This window comes from Thunnus maccoyii, chromosome 5 (assembly GCF_910596095.1).
Source record: "Thunnus maccoyii chromosome 5, fThuMac1.1, whole genome shotgun sequence".
In the NCBI taxonomy this organism is placed as follows: domain Eukaryota; kingdom Metazoa; phylum Chordata; class Actinopteri; order Scombriformes; family Scombridae; genus Thunnus; species Thunnus maccoyii.
In genome coordinates, this window is record NC_056537.1 from 5850593 (window position 1) to 5871873 (window position 21281).

A 21281-nucleotide genomic window follows, 5' to 3' on the forward strand; every position below is an offset into this window, starting at 1 on the left:
ATAATTACTATTATTATGAATAATTACACACTGCATATACTGTTTACTCCTGGTCATTATTTTGTTTTTCATTTCACTCTCTTCAATCTAAAATTTAAACCTGTAGCAGCTCTTCTCGCTTAGAATATATTTTACACATTTTTTGGGACTTAACTTTGTGTGTATTTTATGACTGTTATGCACCACAACAGCAAAGCAAATTCCTTGTATGTGCAAACCTACTTGGAAATAAACCTGATTCTGACCATGATTCTAATAAAAAATACCACTATAAGATCAAATTAGTGAGGTGTTTCTCCTCTACAGATGTCTATTATCCACATTCCAGACAAACCCTTCCCACCCTTTCCACTGTTTTCTCAGTAGATAAGCAGTAAAAACACCGAAAGTGTGTTGCATGGTGTGAAAAGACAGGAGGATATACTGCACAATGACAGCACTGGAGGCTGCCATTTCTTTGCACCTCATCTTATGAAGGACTAAGTGCACCTTGTGGCCTCTGAACCTGTTATTATTGTTCTAGCGAATCACATCCTGGGCTCATAAAGTCACCTCTGAAAATTATTCTTTGCCTTTTTAACATTATGGATGAGTAAGTCAAGTAAGAGTGCACAGTCATCAGCCCTGAATTGTGATTATTACATTTATCTGATGGACCAGAACAATGTAGAATGAGAATAACATGCATGGTTGTATTTATTAGTCAAAGGTCATCAAACCCATTGTGTTTGACAGTGTGTGCATCCAAGAGCAATTATATCAAGGAGGTGATACCTGTGCTGCATGAATACACTTCAAAATGAGTGTTTCTAGCAAAATGAATACAATAATCATGATACATTTCAAAACTGACATCATTATATGCTTCAGTTTCATCAAATAAGGACTGTAAATATAGTATCTTACCAATATGAGTCCTGATATGAGGGAGGAAGTGCCCGTCAGAGCCACGTAGAACTTGGGTGTCAGGGTGTTGAGAAACATGCTTACTGAAGATGGAGACACAAGAAGGAAGAAAGACAGATGGGTTAGCACTTACTACTAACTAGATTGCTTTAAAAATCTCTCTTCTACACCAAAGGATTCTTTAGGAAAGATATTTGTAGAATCAAATGCCGGATGTTCATGTAAAACTAGGTCACGTCTACAGAGGAGACCAGTAAAGACTGTGAGGAAAAACATCAAAAAGACTCAACGACAATTGCGAGACATAAAAAAACATTTCATGCAAAAAAAAAAAAAAAAAGCACATCATCCACATGCAGTGTTTGGCATTTCCCAAAGAACCCTGCTGCTCGGATGTGAAATTACACAACACCAGGGGACACGGGGTAAGCCTTAACTACAGAGTGACGCCCTGTGGGTAAAAAAAAAAAAAAAAAAAAACATGAGCTCAACTGGCAGTCTTAACTAAAAACACAATATTCACAAATATGCAATGCAAAAATGACTTTTACATGTGGAAAATGGCATCTAGATGATGTTTAGATCGCTGCTAAAGGCTTAGTAGAACAGAAACAGTGATCAACGTGTTCAGCATTTGACCTGCTGGTGGTTAATTTTCCCAGATTAGTTATCATTAATAGCTCAGCAAACGGCCTTGAACTCTGCAAGAGGCTGCAGACTCTCAAAGCTCACGGTTTAATCACTGATTGAACCGATGGTCAACGGGGAGATAATGGTGTCTACTCCTGTGATATATGCTTAAGAGTTCAAGTATCATCAGTACTGTCAGTAACAATAAGATATAATAGATGCCAGAATGTCTATAGGTTTAACTTCAAGCTCTTATCCACTGATCTAAGCTCTCTCTCCTGGAGGTGGGTATATAAACCCCAATGCTTAAGTTGGGTTTCTATACAATTTATTTCATAGTGCAACTTTTGTGAGATCCTGTGAACCGTAAAAATTATAACTCCGAGTGAATGATCCATATCAATCAAGCCTTGCGGTGAAGAGCTGATCCACGCTCCTCTCTTTTAACGCCAGCCTGCAACCATAATTATGGTACGTTTTTTTTTGCCATAATTGGGATGTATTTCGATTCTACCAGAGATGTTAGAAGGTAAAATATTTATAGTTCATATTTTCAGAAGGAACGTCTGCGACTGAGGTGTTGCAGCTGGTAATGATGGTAGTGAGATTATTACACTTGTTTCACGGAGGGAGTCTTCTTCTACCATCTGCTTTCAATTTGTCTTTTTAATTTCACAAACATCTCTAAGAAACAGAAGTTCAGATGATATTTGGATTGATGACATTTCCATTCATTATCTGACAACTGTTTTTTTTTTTTTTTAGTTTAAAAATCTAACAATACTGAAGACTGCAGTTTCTTCTTCTGATGGATTATAATTTTTAAAGCCTCCTTTGATTCTTTGAACAGTTGGTGACATTAAGATGGTTGCAGGTAAGGAAGTGCCTCCAAGGATTGAGTGATTAGTCACAGCGATCTGAGCTTGAAGGAAAGAAGCAGACTTACATAAGTAAGATCACATAGCCGGGACAGCTTATAAATAATGATCTGTTTAGAGAGATTAACCGCTAACTGACTTGTAGTTATCATATTACTGTAACACGGTGATACACTTCAACCAAATCCTAATAGCAGCTAAGAACAGAAACCCTGGAGCAGTATACGTAGTCAGTAAGAAGAGCATTTGAGTGCCTTCATTGATGCAATAAAAACTATACAAATGACAGCCAGTGAGCTACAATTTAATGTTTACATTCTTCAAAATGCATTTCGTTTGTCATCCCTGCTTTACCAAAACCAAACTGCATTTCTATTACACCTGTGATACTGACAGAAGAGGACAGACAGATAGAAAGTAGACCTAACAAGTCTTTGATGGGATTCTACACAGAGCATCGATTTTTACAGGGTAATCCAGAAATGGCCATGAAATCGTCTACATTAATTAATTTATTCATTTCAGATGTTAAGTATTTTCTGAAGAGCGCACTTTGTGTTTGTTGTAGTGGATAATTGTGTTAACCATCATCTCTGGCTGGATTGGATTGTTTTGTTTTGTTGGTACTTGATTGAATGATTATTAACCTTCTGAACATCAAAATATGCTTTTAAAAAGTTCATTACTATTGTATTTTTTCCCGAAACACTGAAGCAGCGTTACCTCCATCAGCTGAGTGACTGTAGGTGATTAACTTCTCTCAGACTTAAGAGCTACTTAAAGCGCTAAAACCTGTGGGTCTTAAAAGTAAGGACTCACACGGCCATTACTTTTAGAACTTTCTCCTAATTTTTAGCCTTAAGATGTGCTGTGGCCCCATGAGGCCTCAGCATTGTGAGGGAAAAAGAGCATGTAAAGCCAAAAGATTATTAACAATAAACTTGTATAGTTGATTAGTGTGAAGTCACCTTGTAGATCAGTCATTGCACCCCCAAATTGTACCAATTAAGTTAGGATTAAAACAGGAATAACAACCAAAACTACAAAAAATACAACCCAGGTTGTAAAGAAAATAAAAAAAAATCTTTTAAAAATTACATTGGACATCCCACTGATGTTTGGTGACCTGCCAAAATGTACCACGATTTCTGCTGGTAGCTAGAGGTGACCTCCTCCTCCTTCTGCATTTTGCCAAAGTGAGTGAGAGACTGTGCTAGCTGCAGTAAAGGATACTAGACTGATAGACCACGGGGTTGTTGGGGTTGTCATGTTAATTCCCTAGGAGTCACATAGAGGATCGGGGAGGGTGGGACAAAGACCCCACTCAGATGAACGCCTGCCTTATACACACACAGAAACACATGCGCACACACACACACAAACACACACGTGCAGCTGGACAGCTATTCAGTGGTGTGAAGTGCAGACTCTCGTCCCAACAGAAAAGGGTCTTTCAGCTTGGCCTGTAGTGAAACAGGCCTAACAGCTGTTGTCAGCCCGCATTGTTGAGAGGATACTGCTGTCTGGCTGGCAATGGACTGTCTCATCTTCATCAAGCCAATAACTGAAGCCATAATTGACATACCATATACTCACATAAATAACATAAGAGGGTGGACATGTTCCAAAAGTCACAGATGTAATCCCTAAAACATTCCTAACATGAAATCAGCTAGCAAACATTTGTTTCCAGCTCCTCAAATGTGAAGATTTTCCTACTTTTGTCTGCTTTGTTTCATTTTATATTGAATACCTTTAGGATTTTAACCACTGGGTGCATTTAAAAATATCAAATTGGGTTCTGGGAACATGTGATGGGCATTAGTATGTAAATCTTTGTGGAAGAAGCAGGGTTGCATGATCAGAAAAGAGATCTTCTCTCTAGTGGACGTCCTGGGTTCAGGCTCCACTGACAGAAATCTTACACCCTCCTTATATAATTTAATTACATAATCCTCGAGTAAAGGTGTGACATGAATTTCCCAATTGAGTATCAAACTAAATTAAAATAAAACGTAATCAAGCCTCTATGTCTGGTTCGTGCACACACTTACAGGATTCGCTTACAGGATTTGTAAAGCTGTAAAAAGTTAAAATAAAAAAGGTAAAAGATTATTTTTTTGTGCCACTGTGGTGCAGATTTCTAAGAACACTTTGTCCTTGTAAGAGACAGTTTAACTCAACTCTAAGATAACAGACTGAGCTGCATGATGGAAAATTATTCCACCAAGACTTTTTTTTCTGGCTTGGACTCTAACTGCAGCTCGCCAAGTGTTTGTAATCGACTTTTTACATTCGTATAAAAAAAAACTTCAGTGAGCAGAAGTAAAACTGCACCATCAGTCCTCCAACACAAACAGATACAACAAAGAAGAGTTTCTACCACCGAGGTTCAAAATCTGTCAATGCCAAAAAGTTGAAAACCTGCACAGCTGATTGTATTTAGAAAACACTTAATGCTGCAAGTAACAATTATTTTCATAATCGATTCCTCTGGCAGTTAATTTCTAGATTCATTGATTATTTTAAATTGTTAGGTCTATAAAACATAAAATTAATTAATCGTAAGGGACTGCAGATGAAAATTAGTTTAAGCTAACTGCACATTGTCCCAATAAATACAACACAACAACAAACAATGAAAAATGTCCATCACACTATCCTAAAGCACAAGGCAGCTTTATCAAATACCTTGTTTTGTCCAATAAAAAATCCAAAACCCCAAACATACTCAAAAAGCAGCAAGTTCTCAACCTGGAACCATTAAATCTTTAGCATTTCTGCTTAAAAAATGTCCAATACAATTTATCGATTATCAAAATAGTTGCTGATTAATTTTCTGTCAATCAACTAGGTAATCCTTGCAGCTCTAAAAAAATTTAACATTTGAAAAGTTTGGCTTCTTTTGATTAAATGGGGGAAAAACATGATTTATTCCTCAAAGTATATAGTTTTGGTATCACTGCCAAAACTCAGGTAGCATTGGCGCTAGCATAGAAAAATTTCATACTCTGGATAGGAGCATCTTCAAAAAGCCAGAAAATGTAAACACCAGCATCAGAAGATTTGGTCTAGACCATAATACAAGCTCACTTCTCTACCTCCATCACTGCTACCGCTGCCATGATGCTCGCTGACAGGGAAGCAGGCCCAGAGCATGTTGGGAGTGTAACATGATGAAATGAAGGGACAAATGCTAACAGACAGACTCAGGACTAAATGTCACCGGAGACAACAGGAGATGTGACCTTTACTGAAGAGGGGACGGTCAGCAGACTGCTGGTCTGACCAGAATGATAAAAGATACACACTGAGACACACACACACACACACACACACACACACACACACACACACACACACACACACACACACACACACACAATCCCTACATGTGCAGCCAGACACACTTAACTACAAACGAGAACAAATGACAGGTCTTGTTTCATGACGTATTAATGCACTCTCATGCTTTTAAAATCACTACCACCATATGTCTAAAAGAGGCTGACAGACACACACACACACACACACACACACACACATTCAGCCTTTGATGGGTAAAACTGACAATAATCAGTGACTTCAACATTTATCTCCAACAGAGTACAGTGCTGTTGGAACAAAGCTACTTGATATTAGTACTGACTGCATGCTGGCCAACTCTATATAGTGGAGTCAGAAAGTATTAGAAGAGTGACACATTTTGTTGGCTTTGTACTTCAACACACTTGATTTCAAATACTGACTGTGAGGTTTAAGTGCTGACTTTCAGTTTTGATTAACCTTGTAGGAACTGTGGCCATTTTAATACAGATAAACCCAATTTTACAGGCAAATATAAAACATCGGAGTTCTGTTACACTCCACATTCAACCATAAATTTTGGAGATTGTAGATGAAATCTGTCCTTGGCTGTTCAACCTGACACTGACCCACAAAGCTACACAGAAATTACTTAAGATCATCAATGTTTACTACAACACCAAAATGAAAGTCCAGACAGTTAATACAATCCAACATTTGTCATTGACTGGAAGATTGCTCATCTCATTGAAGCAGTCGCCTCGTGTCTGCTCCATATTTTCAAAGCATTCCTTTTCAAACGCTTCGAAAACATGGCAGCGGTGGAGTTTTACAGCTGACATATGGAGCTCAAACGTGAGTCTTGTAGTATGTTATTACAAAAGTCTGTGTATATTCACATGTGGGATTTGAGTATTTAGAAGTTTCTGTATCTTCAGCAAAGCGCCTGCTTTTGCAGCTTGGCAACAGCTTGGCAGATATAACCGCTGGACAAATGAGTATTGGACTGGTTTCACGAATTAAGTGGTATTGAAAGATGTCTTCTGTACATTTTGCTGATTCTAAATGTACCTAAAAACTTTGCTGCACCTTTCAGGGTTTTTGGAACAGAAAAGTACTGGTGGCGGGTTGTCTGGATACAGCAGCACCGCTTTAGGAGACACATTCATGTCAGATATTATCATAAGAAGCAATGTGTGAGTAATACAAGACAGTTTTGGGAGCTCCTGCAGGCCGCCTGCATCCTAACCTGTTTAACTTTCTGTGTTGTTGTCTGCAAATGTGTGGGTTGGAGGGTTTACTGCACATATAAGGTATAAATAATGTAAGCTATGAAGAAGAACTGTCCAGCATTATGAACAACATTGACAGATCTATGAAACTCCCACACAAGCAACAACAAAAACTCATTGTAGCTGCTGTTGGTGGCATACTGCTGTAGGAATACATCTCGGGGTTTCTACCAGCAAAACTTATCTTGAACAGAAGGCAGAGAAGGAAACACAGACAGAGTGAGTATCATCCAAGGACGAGGAGAGAGAGAGATAAGGGACTAACTCAAAATCTCTCATCTAAAATTCTGGAAATCTATTTTTGGGTTTCAGTAGAAAGACTTTCAAACAACAAATGTAGAGCCGAACTGGTACTTATTTTTTCCCCTTGTGTGGAAAAACACAAAAGGGGATCTAAGAAAGTACCAGCAGAGCAGACGATCAATCGAATGCGCAGTTGTTTTAGGTAATGCCAAACATAAAAATATAAAACCTACTCCAGAATACAGAAAGAGAATCAACCTAGAATTATGTGGTTGCCTGAATTAGAGAGTATAGCGACATTAGATCTCACTTCACAACTTTTAATTTAATTTTGGACTCATTTTGCAAAGTCTCTAAGAATTCAAAAAATCCAAAAAGGAGCATTATCCAAATGAAATGAAGCCTTGGCAGTCGAGACGCTTGAAACTAAGAAAGAGAGACATGAAATACTGGCTGCTAAGACCAAACAGATTGTGTGAAGTTGTCATTGCTTTTAACTGTTATATTTTATTCGATACTCAACAGGACAAAACATTATCCTAACTTTGTAAAAAAAAAATAATCTTTTCTTGAGTGTGATCTCTGATGCTGTCAGAAAGTATTGGAAGTTTCTCTTCGCTAGCTACAAATTGAGAGAGATGTCTTTTTTTATTTATTTTTATCAACTTCTGTTGGTTTAATTGGCGTCCAAGATTTGTTCTATTCAGTTAGTAACAACCACATATTCACTGTTTTCTTTTCATTTTTTTTCCATTTCTATTATGCACTCTAAATTAAATGCGATGGAATAATTGCTTTGTGGAGTCCTGAAATGCTTTGGCAATATTGTAATCTTCCTTTTACATCAATAAAGAAACTGGAAAGGAGGGAACGGGAGGGAGCGAGAGAGACTCATTTATCTATTTTCTTTGCTTTACTTGCTGGCTGATGGATAAGAACAGCTCCCTGGCTGTATTTCTTCCAAACAAAAACTGAGATGTTGTATGGGAGGTTGCAGAGGCGGACGGGCAAAATTTCTCACACAAACAACCTCACTATTTTTAATTATTTTCCATAACCACCAGACAACAGTAAACAAAAGGAAATAAACATATGGGACATCAATGGAAAATAAATACAAAGATTGAATGACGGCACCTTTCCCTACCCCAGGTTTAATCTAGCTCTGCTCAACAAGCCACTATGTAAACACAGATATCAGCTGCAGCTAGCATATCCCTCACACGCACATGCACACACACACACAGATATACAACTAAGACATAAAGAGGCAAGCAACACACACACACACACACACACACATACACAGAGCCAGCAGGCCTTCGCCCACGCGGTGAGTAAACCATCTACTTCATGAATATCAATACAAAATGTACAGGGCCACCTGCTGTACACAATACAAAGGCCATTTGCAAGGGAAAAAGATCAGAAACACAGCTACCGTACAGTTCCTGACTACACACAGCATGTCAGCAGCAGACCCAATGAAGCAACAGCATATTACTTACCCTCCATTCCACTGAAACATCCACTAAAGCCACTAATACACTGACAAGGCCTCTTTTTTTTGCCTTATAAATAAAAATCTCAGATCTCAAAAATCTTTAACAAACACTCAGTCAAAGTGAGATTTTTCTTTTCCGCTTTCACCAGAAAAATCAGGGGTTATGCTCCTTCACCACTGTCCAAATCCATACAGCAATCTAAGCAGCAGCTAGCTGTCTTTCATAGAGCACATTTACTACTGGGGGCCCCTGGTCTGGTTCGCTTTCCTTGATTGGCTGTTGTCTGTGAGTGACAGCGGGCCAACACAATTGTGAGCAAGCTCTGTCCTTCTCTCCTGCTAGTAACCCAGCAGAATAAGTACAGGGGGGTCTGTAGATACCAGGCCAGCCAATCAATAACATGGATTTTAATGAAGGGGGGCGGGGTGCTCCTTAGCCTCCTCTTGCAGAGGTAACCATGACAACCCCTAAATGACCCTACAGCAGAATGGAAGAAGGAGCCTCCTCAGTGCAGATTTACAGATAGCCAAGGCCTTCAGTCCTTCACTTTTGTGATTATTGTAATGGAAATATCTTCTAATATTTATTTACTCCGAGCATCCAGCCAGCATCCCTCCAGCCTTACAGACGGCCACTGACCAGCTTTAATGGTTCTACTGGGGGCTGAGAGCGTTGCTCCGGAGCCCCTCAGCATTAGTTATTAGGAAAGGTTGAAACATTATCATCATCATCGCTCTCACAATTCCTCACTTGATCCATTGATTAGAACCAGTGACCTTGTTCCTTTCTTTCTTTCTTTCTTTCTTTCTTTTCATAGCCTGCTGACATACTAGAGAAGGAAGACGGAGAGAGCCCGGAGAAATTAAAAGGCTGACAAGGTTAGCTGCAGTTCTTTGTTAGCGTTTGAACATGATGATGACAAATGCAGTGATTTTCTCAACGAGATCCGACTGAACCGATTCAATTATCACTGGGCTTCCTTGAAGATCCACCAAGAAGACTTATCATGCAGCAGTCAACGGCCGTGTAAATGTCCTTCTCCTGAATGGAGGAAGCAAGGCCAACGATACTATTAACTAAGGCTCAGATTACTACTCTGACACTATTCAGACAATGAGGATGATGCTGATTTAAATTTTATCCCCAGTTTCAAAACAAAATCAGCAATTAGCTCAGCGGGAATGAAAGGTTTCTAGAAGCCGGTACTATGTTAAATAATAGGGTAGACTGGGTATCAGTGTCACCACGTGTTAGATTATTGCAGCATGTGCCAGTTGGGAGTGTTTAAATGCAGGCGTTTACGCTCGTAACAATACTACAGATGATACACTCAATGGTACAGCTGCTGTATTAACAGCTGAATGGAGTGTTTGGAAAATGGTTGTTGCTTTCAAGGCAAATACCACCATGATGACGGACTGAAAACAAGAATAAAAATAGTCAGATTGAGGTCTGTATAATTTATTCCTCCTTTCATAGTAGACCTATAATTTTACAACAGTGAAATTAGACGTTTTCTTTGTTTTCTCAGGGAGAAAGAGGTTTTTTCACATGACAAGCTCTTTTGTTGTAACTCGAGCATAGTGTCCCTGCCCCTCTTAAAACCTTTCCAAGCAGACAGGCCCCGTGTTTCAGCCAAATAATATTCTCTCCATCCCATGCAGCCCCGGGTGTTAATCATATTCACTCATTCTGCAAGCTACCAAAAACTCCCCTTTTCATCATCAGCCAAGCACACATTATGATTATTACTGAGGGAGTACGCCAAGAACAGTGATGTTTTCATTTCTCCCCTCGCCCCTCCACCGCAGAGGGTCCAACTTCCAAGTTATGTGACTGACTAATTGACACCAGTTCGCTGCACGCTGTTTAGTTTATGTGGTTAGTCCCATTGAGTTGCTTTATCGATGCTACTGTGAGAGCTCTTCCTTACAGTGTTTGGGTAACTTTGAGAGCTGAAACTCTTAATGGATAATTTAATTTTCTGTCTGTTGAATGAAGTGACAGCTATTTCAACAAACGATTAAGTTTTTCTGACATTCTCTGGCTTTAGCCCCACAAATGTAAGGATTTACAGCTTTTCTCTTTTGTATATTGTTGTAAATTGAATATATTTGGGTTTTTGGCAGTTAGTCAGACAAAACAAGACTAAGATTTTAAGACATCTGCTTTTTATTCTGGGAAATTCTGAGGAGCATTTCTCACTATTTTCTGGCATTTTATGGGCCAACCTAATTAAAGGCAGAGTCAGTAATTCTAATCCAATACACTCTCCTTATGGCCCGCTAGCTGTTCATTCTGTGTGTGTGCTGAACAAAAACAACAAAAAAAAAATCTGGTGTTCATGCACAGCACTGGCTCTGTAAATGTGCATGTAAACACAGTGGCTCAGAGCGAGCCGCACAACACTATTCCAGCCAATCAGCAGGGGGCGTTCGTGCTCGTGCACAGGAGAGAGGGGAGTCATCAGAGCAGCTGTCTGTGTGACATGACAGTCTCCCGTCTCCAGCACCCGTTGAACGGTAGAGAACTGGAGAGAGAGAGGCCGTGGCCAATCCACAAGGAAAGTGTTTTCTCACAGAACAGATACACGTCCATTTTATTAAATATATCAATCCACACTGACGTTTTTTTAATGCTTTTTACGAGTCTGTCTCTGTCGCGTTTAGTGAAGCATAATCTGAGCAGGCAGCTGTTTTTATCACAGAAATATCCCGCTGTATATGTGTTTTCAACCTCTTAACCATATTTCTCTTTTGGTCGTTGCCTTGGCGATGCACGTCCATGAATTTGGGGGGGCGGAGCTTCTGAATGAGTACGAAAAGAGGGGTGTATTTGTTTGGTTGTTTAGTTCAAATATCAACAATCTTTGTCCAGAATGACTGACTCTACCTTTAATAGTGCTAATACAACTAGTGAGATAATCTAATAATCGTTTTAATCATTTTTTTAAGCAAGTACGAAGCTTTTAGCTTCTCAAATGTGATGATTTAGTGCTTTTCTTTGTCATACATGATATGAATATTGAATATATTTGAGTTCTGGACTGTTGTTTGGACAAAATAAGACCTTTAAAGACATTTTATAGAGAAAATGATTAATGGAAAAAATAATCTGCAGATTAATCACTAAAGAAAATAATTGTTAGCTGCAGCCCAAATAATTATTGTCCAGACAAAATGACAAACAGGAAAATATTGTGAGCTTTCTGTTGTTGTTCTGTGATCTAATTATTAATTGTTATGGGTTTGAATGCCAGCACCGATATATTGATGCTGCTAATAAACTATATTTTGTACCAGTATTTCATGTTCAAATTTGAACATTTTAATGTCAAACAATTATAAAGTGACTGAAAAAAGTATTTTATTCAAAAAAGGAGCCAGTTATCAGACCTAGAAGATGCCATTTAGTGGACACTTTGACCCAAAGTGGCATGGACCGCACACATACAGTACAATGTTTGTTACTGGAACTCAAACCCACTGGAATTCCACAAACGGTAGTTGCTATGCTTAATTTGTTGAGCTACATAGAACATTTGACTCAAAGAAATTTAACTATGCCCATGGCGAGTGTGGTGAGCAAGCTGAGACTGAATTCAAGAGCAACAGAATGACTTCACCTCCCGTGGCTCTGGCCAAGCCTATGATCATTAAAACTCAAGAGTCTGAGCTCTGTTACTGTTGGCACAGGCTGTGCACCGCTGAAGTTATGGATGGCAGCAGCAAATGGCCTGGGAGCTGGTCCTGTTTGTTGAATAGTTTCACAACCAGCCCCAGATCCATATATGGAGATTTTGAATGCCAGTGAAATGACTATCTATGATGTAAAAACATTTCCAGGTCTTTTTTTTTTTTTTTTTTTTTTTATAAATAGTTGTGATCTAATCTGAACATGCTGTGGTTGACCTAAGAATACAGTATTCAACAGCTATGAATGATCAAGGAAATAGGCCATCATCACAATTCACTAAGACAAGTAAATTCATCAAAAATTTAAAAACCGAGGCCTATTTCGTTTGATAAGCACCAACAGAGACTTGCTGCTCCGCTGCCTTTTTTTTTTTTTAGTGAGAAACAATGATGGCTTAAGAAAGACTACTAGCAGAAATAATCCACTGATAAGGAAGCAGATACATGTTGTTGATAATCATTTTGTTAAAGATCAGCTTCACAGAAGAAGACGTTATCGTAGCCATCTGATTTTGAAGGAGAGTTGCATCATTCAGGCAGCTCAAAAGGAGAAACAGACTCTTTGCTCCAGTTCAGACACCGGGGTTTTCACTCAAGTCAACTAGTTAGGTAATATTTCCCAGTAGTTTTTAATGTTTGGACACATCATACACAAGTATTACACTACAAAATGAAAGCAAATTGAAATTTTGCTGCATTCACACCTGAGATAACTACCCTATATCACAAAATATCCAATCCAAAAAGTAGCAAATGAGTTAAATTGTTCCTTTTATTTAGTTTTCAATGTCAAGATTTTGCACAGGATGGAAAAATACAGAGATGTTTTGGTCTTATAGTAAGTTTATTACAGGCATGCAGTGAGCTACTGCAACAACAACCATGTTTAAACTTTAAAATCCGATGCATTAGAGAGTGTACAAGCTTTATGGCGAGATGTTTTCAGCCCCTTTATCTGTTGGGTGAGGATTTAGGGTCAAAGGTCATAATCCATGGGAATACATTAGTGTCTCTTTCAGGGGATAAAAGTCCTTACTGAAGATCCTTTATCTAAAATAAGCCTCCTTTTTGGCTCACTCAACTTCCAGCCAACTATATGAGCTCAAGAGACAAAAATAGCATAAGTCAGCAGTTACCACAGAAACCCGATCACTCTGCCGGTTTCGCCGTTCTTACGGGGGGTTACCACAGCAACAGAGACAGCTGGTTGCCGTCAGAGTTCTGTTTGGCTTTCATCAAATGGCCAATTTCAGTAAGCACCTTATTCTGCTCATGGGCCCCGACAGCGTAACAAACAAATACAACCTGGAGCTACCTCAGCATGAGAGTTCAAAGCCCATTAGTGGCTTATCACTGCATTGAAAGATGATGTGATCTTGTCAGGGCAATAACCAAAATAACATCCAGCATAAAAATAAAAAAAACACATAATGGACCAGCGATGAAATAGCACTTATACAATGTTGGAGTGATATGACTAAAGGTATGGCCTACAGCAATCCTCCCACAATCAAAACAAGACTCCATTTCCCAGCTGCATTAACCTGAGCTCAGCCTTATCAGTTGGCATACCGCTTGCAATCTAACATTTATCTTACACAGAAATAGCCCGGTCTACAGTCAGTGTGGTGTTCAGGTTTCAACCAGGGCTAGGCCGGGGACACCCAAGAAGATTTCTGAAATCCTTATCGATCATGAAACTGCATGTAACAGTGGATATCACAGATTATTTAAACTACAAACTGGAAATGTGCTCAAACCAGATGATCAGGACAGAATGGTTTCACGTAAGCTGTTGGCTCTTAACTGTTATCCTTAAATTACTAGCAAATCTATCCCAGCTCACCTCACAGTAAACTTGTATCACCCTGGTTTTTGGCAGTCTTTTTGCTCCTTCATTTCCTGTCATCTCTATTATTGGCTCCATAATAAAAAGGTATAAAACAATTACGACTGTTTGTAGTGGCTCAGACACATACAGTATATGAGTAAATAATGTGGTTTAGGCTGATTCTACAAATTAATCTCACTTTTTCAAACCTTTGTCCAAGACTGAACCTCAATCAGGGTTTCCAAACAGCCCAGAGACAGTAAAGACAGTCTTGAACAGGTCAGGGTGTAGGAAGGCCATTGAGAAAATTGGAGAACTTGGGTTCAAACTTGGGTGCTTTTTGAAATGTGTACCGCTTAGGGGACTTATAAATGCTCCCTGCATAAAGAATATCCAGTGTGCAACTGTGCACTCATATACTAAACAGTACGGTAAAAGTCGAACAAACATTCATCCACCAACTGTTGTGCTGTTCACCCACACATGAGGAGGTAGCTCCATGATTTTCTAAATGTAGTAACAAAATCAAAACAGTAATGAACTACTGGCTACTAGGGTTGCGTCCGTATACCGGTTTCACTTATCATACCATGTACATTTGTACATTTTACCAGTTTTGTAAAAAAAAAAAAACATTTTTAAATGCAACTGAATGGACAATCTCACCCACACGTGCACATTTCCTGTCCTCCTCAAATGCTTGTCAGATTCTGCAACTGGCGCAACACACACACAAACACATGCAGTGGAGAAAACGGCAGAGAGAAGCAAGACTGATGCCACCAATCTCCACCCCCCCCCCCCCCCCCCCCCCCCCCGGAAAAGAAGTTGAAAAAATCAGCAGCGTGGGAATATTTTGGATATCGTAAAAACGAACACAGGGTTGTCCTTGAGGACGGATATCTAATTTGTAAAAAAAAAAAATGTGGACGCAGTGGCTGCCAAAGGAGGGAACACTTCCCTCCATGCAGATCAAATAAAGTGTTTAATCCTTAAAGAAAAAACATGTGAACGCTTGACCGTCGATAATAAATAATAATAAAATGCGCTATCGAAATGATTTTCCACATCCCGGCTCCCGGCTCCATCTGTGTTGTCTAACCTCTGACTTACAAACAGAAACACACTGACTCTGATCTGACCCCGTAAAGAAACACACACAAACTTTCCCCGGCTCGAGAGGGCTGACATAAGCGAGTGTGTGTGAGAGTTAAAAATACAGACGGGATCAGTCTGGCTGTGCTGTCACACACCTACAGGAAATTGGAAACTATTCTGATAATCGTTTAGAGCGCTTGTGACGTCATTTCTCACTAGTTTGAGAATTTTTACAAACCAAACAATTGATTAATGGAGAAAATAATCAACAGATTAATCCATAATGAAAATAATCATTAGTTGCAGTTGGATAAACAATAATTCAATGCTTTTACATTAATGCATGAGTAACAATAATCTAATTATATTATATATATATTAGTATAACAGTCAGAGGGGACGTTTTTCTGCATTGAGTACTTATTTTTAATACTTTAAGTACATTACGTGATAAAACTTCCATATTTCTACTTAACATTTTCAATGCAGGACTACTAGAGTACTTTCACAGTGTGGTATTAGTACTTTTATTTAAGAAAAAGGATGTGAGTACTTCCTCCATCACTGGTGTTAACATGCAAATCAAGTTTCTATACATGCTAGCATTGAAAAAAAATGTTTCAAGTTTCAACTATAATAAAGTGCTTCTGTTTTCATTCCTTTCAGGGTCATTGTAACTGATAATAATAATAATAACAATTGTGAAATATCATGAAACCGTGAGACAGTTATCGTACCATGTAAATCTCATCCCGTTGCAACCCTACTGGCTACGTTTTCATCTCGACAGCACTTTGCCATCCTAGCACTGTGGTGTTTACAGAGTCAGTCACTACAAACGAGTACGACCCTCCACATAACCATCTGAGGAAGTTATTATTAAACTGATAGTAACGCCAACAAAAAAGAATGCAATGTCACTGTTGGTCCCTTCAGTTCACATCAATGATAATAGGATCTCTGTTCCTCTCCAGACAATTTGACATCAGACAATCAATACCCCCCCCCCAAGGCTGCAGGACTGACTAAACAGGCTGAGAGTCACTGGTTTGAATCCAACATTTTTGCATTTGCATTGCATTTTTTGTATTTAGTTATTCACTTCCCATCACTGTGTACTAATGATAAAGTTTAAATGACTACAAGAAAAACAAAATGAACATCCCTTCAGGCAGGAATAACATCTTGTACCACCTAGAAAACTGCAAGTACTGACCTCCATTTTGATAAAGTGCAGGTTTATTGTACAACTAGTGAATCATCCGTTTCTTCCTCATAACATCCTGCAACATGTGGGCCAAAGGATAAAGAGCAATGCACAATGCAGTAGCCATTTACCCACACTGATGTTGGATTGGTGGCCTGAAAAGAGAGATGGAGGCAGGGAGGTGACATCTGATCAGGCCAAATGTTTAATAATGAGCTGTGTGTGTGTGTGAGAGAGAGAGAGAGTGTGTGTGTGTGTGTGTTTGACAAGGTAATTGCATTTACCCAGAGTTGTGTGAAGTAAATGATGTTTGTGTTCACACTGAAGTCAGTAAGGTGCATTTATAAGTGCTGCTCGCTGTTAAAAAACAGAGGGAAATGCCTAATGAAGGGCTGCTCTTTAAAGTCTAACACCCAATAAAACCGAGGAAGACATCACTACCGAAAGGCCTTTTGAAAAATCAAAGCATGAAGAAAGAGAGAGAGAGACAGAGAGAGAGGGGGCATCAGCGGTTGAGCAAGCTAGAGAGTGAACAGAACTAGCGGTGCTGGCGAGAACAAAGCCGGTGAATTAGATAAATAAAACGTTGTTTTCTGATTGTTTCAAGGCGGTCGCGTTCTGAGGCACAAATTAACACGCCCACGCCTCCGCGCACACCTCCGCTCCGCGCAACCCTGCGGGCAGGTGCCGCATTGCCGGATTTTGTGTGAATGCTGAGCTTCATCCTGACCGCCGTGGGCTCTCTGCTCTGTGTGTGTGTGTGTAGCTCAGCCCCGCCCTCGGTCAAGCAGACACACAGAGTCTCTTTATACGTTCATGACACACAGAGACAGAGAGCAGATCGGAGCATAGGAGAGAGAGACGGAGACAGCGATGTAACCTGGTCGCTACGCTAAGAGTCTCGACCCTGTGCTCTGTTATTGGCTGGGGGCTACACAACCGCTGCCCAAAGGCTGACAACCAGAAACATCCTGAACACAGCAAAATAATAAGAAAACAAGAAAATAAAGGCAAACACCACCACACACTTGTAGAGGGTAATAAGCGATGATTGAGAGGGATTACTTTTGTATGACTCTATACATTGTTTAAGGAAAATCCTGCATGGCATACCTTTAAGTCATTCAATATCTCTAAACTACAAAGGTTACTGTTTGACAAATGAGCGTCCGTTCCGCAGTCTTTGTTGCTAAAGTTGTTCCACAGGTAGTTTGCGTCGTCCACTCACATGTTTCGGATCAGATTCAGGCTTTAACATGTACAGATGTATTTGAGTTTGAGTAAGCAATGAGAAACAGAAGCAAAATCCTACTATTATTATTTGTTTACGCAGACTCTGGAGCCGGCGGACGCTTTCGGAAACTAACCAATCAGAGCAGAGTTCATTGGGAAGGGGGTCTTAAATAGACAGGAGTTAAAACAGCCCATCACCTTGTGTAATGATGGTAGTCAGCTGAGTCCTGTTGACCAATATGGAGCTTTAGACTTGAACTCAGCACAGACGGTATCAGGTAAATAAAACATGTCCAGCTGGTGATTTTCAAACTGAATTCAGTCTGGTGTTTGATTGGCAGCGCTGTCTGCTCTCCTCTGCTTGTGTGCAACTGGTCACAAAACTCAGGGCGTTTTATTATTTAAGCAACGCTGCTGTTCTGATGAAGTAAAACAATGTGAACATACAATGTCATGATCAATCAATCAGTTTTGTCACCTGAGCCGATGCAGATCCTGACACAACTCACATCGTGGCCGAAGCAGTTACTAGATGATGATGAGTATGCTGTGTAGCATTTGCTCTTTTTCTCTGAAGGTTAATGTCACCAAACCACTTCCACATGACTGGGGTTGTTTTATTTTTGAAACTGACTCCTCCACAGTGGTGCAAGCAGCAGTGTTACATTCGCTTTCATGTGAATCGCTGCTGTATAATTGTCAAAGCGTAAATACAAATGATGTGACAAATTTTTATCACATTAAGATTATACGGGTATTATCATGACCAACATATGCCACACATCTCCTATGTGTATTGCCAAATTACATGTTATAACTTTATATAAGAGTAAACAAATGGAATTTTTATTTGTATTGTCATTTGCTGAACTGAAAAGAATCAACATGTTGGAGGTGATTTCCTGGCTTTTCACTACCTCTATCATCTGCCATAATGAGGAAGGGGGAAGCGAGGCTATATTCAGAACCACCTACTACAGACTACCAAAGAACGCAGTATTACAGTATACTGCATACTGCTTTTCATGGTAGTATTCAGCATGAAACTGTTAAATCAACTTAATTTGCAGTATACTAGGCCAGGCTTAACCAGTTTCCGGGTTTGGAAAGTGAAAGTAAACAATAGCACGGCTAACGGCAACAGCTGAGTTGACTGACTGGTCTCACTCAGCCAGCAGCTCCTCATATCTCTGAAAACATCGGAGCAAATTTCCAAACAGCTGTTACTGGGATAAACTGAACACACAAATCTAAATGGTTAATTTCTTGCCTGAATTATAACTTAATAAAGTGACATATTAATAGTCCTAGAGCGAAAATTACAACAGCTTTTAGCCTGGTTCAAAATCTCTGCTATGTTGCTGTCCGCCGTTTCAAAAATGACCGGTTGTTGTCACCGTTCCAGTGCTTAGCATTGTGGAACTCGGTAGATGAGGTAGACTGGTTGGATGCATACTGGAGATTTTTTCCAAATTAGTATGACATCCGGGTATTTTTGGCATACTGCTCAGTATTTCCTCTATAATTGCACAGGCCTGGTTGGCCACCAGGCCAACGAGAGGCCCCAACGGACCAAAAAAAAACTTTTCTTTAATGCCAAAAATAATGCCAAACATCCATTCATTCGGAAATCAATAATCATTTGCGTTTGAGAGCCTCTGTGCGGCACTGTTCTGAAACATGAGTCAACCTCTGTGTTGTTTCCTTGGAAACTCTTGGAAACTTGCGATGTGAATGACTCGTCTCTTCTTGTCTCTTTAGGGTTTTTTCGGTGTTTACCACAAAAAACTCCTAGGGGGAAACACTGCTGCTGATTTTGCTTTTGTTTCATTCTGCATACCACATGCTAAATTTTGGCCAAATCAGTATGTTCTGCTAGTATAGTGGGTGGTTTCAAATGGAGCCCTGTTTGGTGCCAGAAAGCAATTCGGCACATTTCCCACCAAACCTGATCACTGACCCACAACGTACAATGCAGCACAGAAGTTGAAAGAGGCTTCCATTTTTTCCCCAGTGATAGTTTGACGATAGACTGTACACTGTGATTATACCAATGTCTAAAATTAAAATCACTGTGGCTTATTTATGATATAAACATTTTAACTGTTAAAATAATTCTATTATCTTGAGAATTGCGAGTGAGGCTGAACAGGACAGCAGTGTTTCAGAACTCCAGCCATGGATATGAGAACTTGCCAGGATTTTGTTCCTCTCAATCTGGATGTACTTGAGATCAGATTTTGGCTTATTAAACGCACAAATCTTACACCCCCGAGGTGCAGGTTGAGTGTTTTCCTCAATGACACACACTGCTGTGGAGACAAGACTTGTAGCATCCTAGTTACAAGCGTCTCTGTCAAAGCCAGATGACTCGATGGTCAGCTTGCACAATGTCATTATGACTACAGCAGAAAATCCTGATTTACACCATCACAGTTGGAAAGGCTCATCATAAAAAGTATAAAAGTCTCATATACTGTCAAAAACTATAGATTGCTATTTTAACATAGCCTCCAATTCCAGAGACTATTTCGCTGTATCAAACAAAAACTTTCTAAATGTGTCCAAGTTCATTTCCCATTTCAGTGTTTGCTGATGCAGTGTTCGCTGCTTGGAAATAAACTTGGACCCAAGCTGTTTCCTAGCAAAGCAATTCCAATGAAACTGCCTATAAAAGAGGCTCCACTTGCCTCTGAGTGTTTCAACAAATGCTGGTGAGTTTATGACCTAAACCTACAGACCTACAGAACCTAATGCCCATTTAAAATTAGTTGATGGGCATTTTCCAACAGTAAATGGGTATTATAATTTCGCCACATTCTGTTTGTTTCCAAGGTAATTTCAAAAAGCTATGAATGAATTTGCATAAAGCTCTGTCAACGTAAGAAACTGCCAATTTCTATGAAAATCAAACATTTATATCTATAATGGTTGGTGGTAGCAGCACACAACGACGACGTTCAGACCGACTTTAGCCCTGCAGGAAAAAACACAACCCTTTCATTTTATTTGAATGGGCCCAGTACGGCGACGCAGCAGGGGTGCCAACGCAGAGGGCTCCAACAACAAGACTAAATCTAGTATATGGCTGGATCATGTATGGTCAATGTGCGAAATTGTGTCCAATTTGTTACAGGGATAGTCAGTGGTAGTGTCTATAATGTGAATTTCTGGATATGAAATGTTCATCTGCAATTTTCTGTAGTGGTCCCAGTAAAACTTGTTGTTAAAGTTTACTGAACTAGCATATTACAAACGTTTGAATCAAAAAAGAAAAAGAAAAAAAGATAAATGCAGTTGCAAGAACAATACTTCCCACTCATATCTTGAGATGTTTGATTTGAAAGAGAACTTATTTTAATTTTAATTGAAACTATTCTAATTATTTGCTCTTTCATCTGCTTCTATCTGCGGATGTCTGTAAATATACGGCTTCATCCATATGTTTACATAGGAT

General features: G+C 39.4%; 1 protein-coding gene across 6 annotated transcripts in view; it reads right to left on the reverse strand.

The window, feature by feature from the left end:
- The window catches only part of LOC121896970 (suppressor of tumorigenicity 7 protein homolog), a 65002-nt gene that overhangs the window by 21999 nt on the left and 21722 nt on the right, over window positions 1-21281 (reverse strand). For all 6 annotated transcript variants that reach the window (XM_042411119.1, XM_042411118.1, XM_042411123.1 and 3 more), the window contains one exon: window positions 907-989. In XM_042411119.1, the coding sequence (XP_042267053.1) occupies window positions 907-989 (83 nt within the window). The remainder of the gene's footprint in view (window positions 1-906; window positions 990-21281) is intronic.